At 41.2% G+C, this 6,959-nt stretch overlaps 1 protein-coding gene across 16 annotated transcripts in view; it reads left to right on the top strand.

The window, feature by feature from the left end:
• The window catches only part of CLIP1 (CAP-Gly domain containing linker protein 1), a 106,387-nt gene extending 99,468 nt beyond the window's left edge, over positions 1-6,919 (top strand). For 11 of the 16 annotated variants that reach the window (XM_023528191.1, XM_023528190.1, XM_023528196.1 and 8 more), the window contains 5 exons: positions 1,937-2,054; positions 2,136-2,286; positions 2,850-2,899; positions 4,835-4,959; positions 5,243-6,919. In XM_023528191.1, the coding sequence (XP_023383959.1) occupies positions 1,937-2,054; positions 2,136-2,286; positions 2,850-2,899; positions 4,835-4,959; positions 5,243-5,504 (706 nt within the window). In that variant the 3' untranslated portion in view covers positions 5,505-6,919. The remainder of the gene's footprint in view (positions 1-1,936; positions 2,055-2,135; positions 2,287-2,849; positions 2,900-4,834; positions 4,960-5,242) is intronic. The other 5 variants (XM_011355743.2, XM_011355749.2, XM_011355750.2 and 2 more) reach the window with 1 other exon arrangement.
• The last annotated feature ends 40 nt before the right edge of the window (positions 6,920-6,959 follow it).

Consider the following 6,959-nt stretch of genomic DNA (forward strand, 5'->3'; position numbering starts at 1 on the left):
GATATTTACTTTACGGGTGGAGGAAGTACCTGTACATTCCTTCCATTAAAATCTTTGTTTTAACCTAAACAAGACCCTATTTCCTAGCTAGGTGTCACCCCCTTAGTGATTGAACATCACTGGTGCCCACCCCCTTTTCAGTGTACAAATAATGCTTGGGTGTTGAATTCAAGAAACTTCTGTAAGTCTCAGATTCTTTTCTTATTACTCATCATTCTGGAGTAAAAGTGCAAGCCTCACAATGAGATAAATACAACACTTATATTTTTATCTTTGTGTAGAATTTCAATTTATCATAAATCATGAGAATTCTGTAATTCGTGTGCCGGATATCTTGGGTCTCACTAACCATACTTTCTGCCATTTCTAACCTGGGCCTCAGTTTCCGATTCTTCTAGTTGTTTCTAAAACAGACCAAACCATTACATGCTCTGCACTCACCCAGTTACCGCTGGTAGAACCGGGAATAATTCGGCTCGTTTAAGCTCTGAATTCTCACTGACGATCAGCCGCATTAATGTCATAGGTCGTATGGCCTGAGAGCTAGCTAGGAAACTAGTCTCCAGTTCTGTTTTCCCCAAAATATTTTTGTGATACAAGGTCTTTTTATCTTGTTTCAGACTGCATGTATTTAAAAAAAAAAAACAACTTTTTATTTAAAACATTTTAAATTCATAGATTTGCGAAGGTCGTTCAGTGTTCCCACATACCCTTCCCTCAGCACCCCCCCTAACGTGTACAGTCCCTGGTACATTTATGAAAGCTCCGAAAGTGACACGGGCACAGGACTCTTAGCTGGACTCTAGACTTTCTAGACTATTCACATTGCCCCAGTTTGTCCATTAACGTCCTTTTTCTCTTCCAGGATCCAGTGTAGGAAACCTCACTGCATTTAGTTGTCACACCCCGTAGTCCCCTCCAGTCTGTGACAGTTCCTCAGTCTTTCCTTGTCGCTGATGACCATTGGTACTTGTGAAATGCATATAACTTTTACAACAACGTAAACTCAAACACACACAAACGCGCGGAAGCCTGCCCCTTTGGGTTGCATCTGTCGTGTCTTGCCCTCCCTTCCTCCCTCCCTCCCTGTCTTCCCTTCGTCGTCCCCCTTCTTTCCCACTCCCTCGACTCCAAGAATCACGTTCCCCGCTCCTCTCGTTGAAGGCCCGGTCCCCTCCCTCTGCCGAGTCAGGCCGAGGACATACACCCAGAACTTGGACCTTCTCCTTCCAGACGCCCCCATGTTTTCTATACCTGAAAATCCATTTTAACATTTCTGTTCTAGCTTTTATGCAATCACCTTTAATTTCTGAGCAATTTAATGTCGTCTTCGGATTCAGATTCCATGGATGAAAAGTAATAATCCTTCAGTTTGAGTAGTAGTAATAATCGTTGCTACCGTTTTGGCCCATGAGATCTCAAAAACACATTCTTGGAACTTGCTAAAAGTTACTGAAATTAGTGAGAACCAATCGATACTTCCAGCATAAAACTGCTCTGCATGACATCTGTATAATCGCTTTGCATGTGTGTATTTTAATTGTCGTTATTGCTTGGTAATAATTTATTTGAGAAGTAACAGAACTCAACTGGGGTTAGATTTTTAAAAGAATTCTTTGGGGGTGCAACAATCTGGTTTTGTTTTTTTTAATTCTATGTCTTCCAAAGTTATTAACTTGTTTCTTTAAATTCGAATGGATACAATGATAGCAGATTCTGGCATGTCTATGCATAGTAAACTTTTTCTCCCCTCACAGTAAGTAAAATTTCAAGTAAAATTTTGCAAGCGTAATAGCCTTAACGCCCTATAAAATTTCCCTGTCATACCTTTTTTCTTTACATTAACGAAAGTTAATTACATGTTTGTTCTAGGAGAGTTACACACTGACCACTCTCTCGGTTGATTTCTGGAATTTTTAACTCTTTGGTTTTTTAGAGAATCCAAGTTAATAAAAGACACAGATGAAGAAAAAGCTTCCTTGCAGAAATCCATCAGTATTACTAGTGCCTTACTCACGGAAAAGGATGCAGAGCTGGAAAAACTGAGAAATGAGGTAGAGTACCTTCTGGGGTGAACATTCTCGCTGCCTCTTTCTGTTCAAACTCCGAGCCTAAGCTACACCGCTGTGTTCCAGGTCACAGTGCTCAGGGGAGAAAACGCCTCGGCCAAGTCCTTGCATTCAGTCGTCCAGTCTCTAGAGTCTGATAAGGTGAAGCTTGAGCTCAAGGTAAAGAACTTGGAGCTTCAACTCAAAGAAAACAAGAGGCAGCTGAGCAGCTCCTCAGGTAAAACGATGACCGTGTGGCGCCCCTTTCCGAGCCCCCTGCTTCCTGTCTGGTCGAGATGCCCCCCGCAGGCAGCCGACGTGCTGCATCCCGCACCCCCGCTCAGTCAGTCAGCCAAGGGCTCCTCATGACCCAGGTCCACGCAGAGGGGCGCCTGCTCTCCCCACTTCGGACCTTCCCGTGGTTGGGAGTGTCGGCAGACGTAGCATGGTAGACGCTGGCCGCCACCCCAGGGGCAGCCGTGGGGTCTGAAAGTGCTGCGGCAGAGGACAGGCACCTGTGAGAGAATGGCGCTGGCCTCTGAATTCAGACAGGTGAGGGGCACTGCTGCCAGCTGTGAGCCGGCCTGAGCGACAACACCTCAAGGGGAAGGGCCAGCACCGAGCAGGTCCCGAGGGGTCCAGCATGGGACAGGCACTCGTGAACGTGTCCCCAGAGGTGCCTCTGAGAAGTCCACAGAAAGTGGGTTTCTAGCACTGGCCCTTACAGTGCAATGACAAAGAAAAAGAGCAATTAAAAAAAAAAAAATCCCCCTCCACGTTTTTTCTTTTTTTTATTATCAGGTAATACTGATACTCAGGCAGAAGAGGACGAAAGAGCCCAGGAGAGTCAGGTAATGTTCTCTCCTTCAGCTTTGCTTACTCACTACTTAAAAGATCGTCTCATCTTTTGAATAGGTAATACATTCCTATTGCCTATTATGAATGTATCATTCAAACATTAAGCCATATTAAAAACACATTCAGTAAAAAGAATCTCCCAGCAAACATTCTCAGTTCCCAAACCACCAAGCAGGTGATCACTGTTATTAGTGTCTTCTTAAATCTTTTCAGAGATTTTTTCTAAATGTACATACAAGCCAAGGTGAATAGTCTTTTTCCCCTCCTTTTTTACATAAATGGTGGCATATTACATAAACCAGCCTGCAGTTATCTTTTTTCTAGCTGTATAGTATGCCATTCTATGGCTGTACCCTAATGTCATCAGTTCTCTATTGGTTGACATGACAGTTGAGATGTTTCTGACCTTTTAGGTGTATTATAAAACAATGCTGTAATGAATTAACTTGGACATGTGTCATTTTGCAGATCTAATAGTATTCCTAGAAGTAGGATCCTTCTGTCAAAAGGTTCCTTGCTCATCTTTACCTTTAAAAGATGGAGTTCTTGAAAACTGTTTCCTAAAGCCAAAATTAACAAAACAGCCTTAGTTTTAAACAGGGGATTATATGGAGGCAAAGTAGTCTATATTTGGAAATATTATAGCACATACAACAAACACCCATCTTCAATTTTAATATTTTGGATATATTTATCTTGTCCAAAAGCACATACAACAAACACCCATTTTCAGTTTTAATATTTTGGATATATTTATCTTGTCCAAAAATCACAGGTACAAAAGCCATCTTTCATTTTTAAATGCAAGCAAAGCTCAGGGGCTTGTGATTTGTTTCAGTTAACTGACATCTCCTTTCAAAGGCTTGAAAGGATTCAGCAGACGTACGAACTTACCTTGGTTAGCATTGTCTGCTTAGTTTGTATGTCTAATAAACATCAACTTAACGGTGTTTTTTCTCCCCCCATTTCCTTTCTGCTTCCGTTTGTTTCATCTGCTGCTGCCAACACTTTTCTTCCAATCAGCAAATGGTTCGTTTTATGTTTCCTAATTTGTGAGTGAGTGAGAGTGTGTGTGTGGTTTCCCACTATACTTACATCCATTCTGCAGCTTTTCCTTCTTCCCGAAACGGAGCTCCTAGCAGAATAAAGTCTTAGAAAGTGCATCGTAAGAAGTGAGGACAGATTTAGTGGGTCTGCTTCCGTGTCGGCAGGGGTGTCCTGCAGGGAACCACACAGCTGTTGATTGCTAGCTTTGTTTCATAAGTTGCCCCAGCAGGAGAAGAAGGCCAAATAGTTCTTTAAAAATTGAAACGTGTGCATGTATGTGTATATACGTCCATTTTTTATGTCGTAAAGGAAGATTTTTTTCAATGGCCGTTTAGAAAAATAAGACCTTGTTATTATTTGTAGAAGAGGGAAGAAGCTTGTTTTTAAATGAAAGTGCCCCTGGTCTAAAAGCAAACATTAGGCCAAGAGCATTTCCTCCCGCCGGTCGTCCCCTTATGCCACTGTCCCGTCACACTCGGCACTGGCGCCCTTCCCACCTGTGGTACCCAGACACCGCCTCGTCAGCGTGCACCAGAGTGTCTCCTCTGAAGACACATTGACCGTCCCACCGTGATGAATCAGTAAATGTTAAGATGGCGATCTGAGGAGAAGTTCCCCGAACCTTTTCAGATCTGTGGAGGATGAGTCCTGCATTGGTTCTGCAGTGTAATGGGACAACTACCTGGTTATGATTTGTGTAAAATTCCGCGTGTGCATATAAAACAGGTTCGGTAATGGCCACTGCTGGCCCCTCTGGGATGTCAGCACACTCTGCAGCCATAGCGTGAGACTGTACGTCCGTGACTTCTTGATAGTCCAGTCTATACATTTTAGATAATTTACACATCTGTTTTTTTTTTTTTTTATTTCTGACAAATCAGATCGATTTCCTAAATTCGGTAATAGTGGACCTTCAAAGGAAGAATCAAGACCTCAAGATGAAGGTGGAAATGATGTCAGAAGCAGCCCTTAATGGGAACGGTGATGACCTAAACAATTATGACAGGTATTTCATATTACGCAATACTGATTGTACCTTCATTCCAGCTAAATAAATTGTGTTTTTAACCTTAGCTTCTCCAGTGGATTGGAGAAATAGTTGCTTTGTGGTTACTTGGCTGTAAACCAAGTTCCGTAAATATGGCCAGGGAGTGACACACTACAAATGATTTGGCATGGAAGTTTTAAATGTGGATTATGGTAGTTACACTGGGGGCTCCCAGCCTTGGCCTTAATTCTTGGTTTTTATTCTTTACAAGTGATACTATCTCTTGAATTTCTTCTAATAGAGCTGAGTCTCTGATCATACATGCTAACATTTGCAGTGACGACCAGGAGAAACAGTCCAAGAAGAAACCTCGCCTCTTCTGTGACATATGTGACTGCTTCGATCTCCACGACACAGAGGATTGTCCTACCCAGGCGCAGATGTCTGAGGACCCCCCCCATTCCACACACCACGGCAGTCGGAGCGAGGAACGCCCGTACTGTGAAATCTGCGAGATGTTTGGGCACTGGGCCACCAACTGCAATGACGACGAGACCTTCTGACGAAACCTCAGCGGGAGACCTGGGCTCTCGGACGCGCTTGCGCACGGGCGGCCGGACACCAGCCTCGTGCGTGCGGACTGCGGGAGCACGCACGTTATTTTTCACCCCCATCAGCAAATCTAAGAAAATATTTTGATCTTCCACAAATCGCCCTTTAATTTCCCTTTATAAGTTAAAAATAATAAATACTTAGGAGGTAGGTGAGTTATCACCTCTGATTTTGTCTTCTTGGTTTTTCAAAGTTTTACTAAGATGCTGCACCAGATGCCATTACACTTATTATCCCCAGGGGAACCTCAAGGAACGACCCCTTACCCTCACAACACCTTATTTAAGTAACTTTAAATTATGCCGTTACTTTTCCTATTTGCACTAAACTATTTCCAGGCTGCATTTGTATATTTAGATGTTTTGGTTTAGCTTTGACACTGGAATGAGTTGAAAAATGTGCCATTTTGCATTTTCATCTACTCATTTAAAGTATTTTATTCTTAAAGAACTATCTGAGCTCTTTGCACTACCTGACGTCAGTAGTGCCTTGATTTCAGGCTTGATGATACGTAGGTGTGGTAAAATGAGACAGGTAAAGGGAGGGGCAAGCCCCCAAACTGCTGTGGGGACATCTATAATCTATATGCTGCACCCACTCTCTACTGTGGTGTTTTGTTTATTGATTTTGCATAATTTCAGCTTCTATATATTATATGTATCTATTTTTTTAAAATCTATATTTTGGGAAAAAGCATACACAACGTGTCTTTCTTTTCAGATTTTTACCTTTATGAAAAAGAAAACACTTAAAATGTTCATCAGGACATAATGAGCTAGGCCAGAAATAGCATCACACGGCTTTGCAACTGTTTTTTGTTTTCATTTTGTTTATCAGACGTAAATGAGAGATTTTCTCCATAATTTTTCCCTTCTCCAGCAGAAATCCCCAGCATCAATTAATTAGATAATAAGCCACTTTAAAACACCTAAATTAAGCAGTCTACAATCTTTACAAGTTTTTTTTACTGTTTTTAGATGAATGTATGATGAGAAATTCAACATGAGTAATTTTGGATTTTCTTATCACAAAAAATAAAATGAAGGACCTCAACCACCAGAAGTTTATCAGCCAGTTTGAATCTATTTATCTTGATTTGAATGTCTTCTAGAATATGTAAAAAGTAATGTATCTTCCATGCTACATGTATAATAAGAACTTCTATAATTGTATATATGCTTTTGATGTATTTTCCCCTCGAGATTATCAACTCTGTGTTTGAGAAGTGAAAAATAAATCTGTGATCAGTTGAAATTTTTGGTTATAAATATAATAGGAATTGTTTCTCAACATGTAAAGCAGTATTAAAATTTGAGCAAATAAGTGTTCTGTATCTACTTTAATAAATGATTATTCTTTTTTGTCAGTGGTAGTAACTAATATTATTCTCAGGTTTGTCATAATGG

Source organism: Pteropus vampyrus, unplaced genomic scaffold, assembly GCF_000151845.1.
Source record: "Pteropus vampyrus isolate Shadow unplaced genomic scaffold, Pvam_2.0 Scaffold23, whole genome shotgun sequence".
Lineage (NCBI taxonomy): Eukaryota > Metazoa > Chordata > Mammalia > Chiroptera > Pteropodidae > Pteropus > Pteropus vampyrus.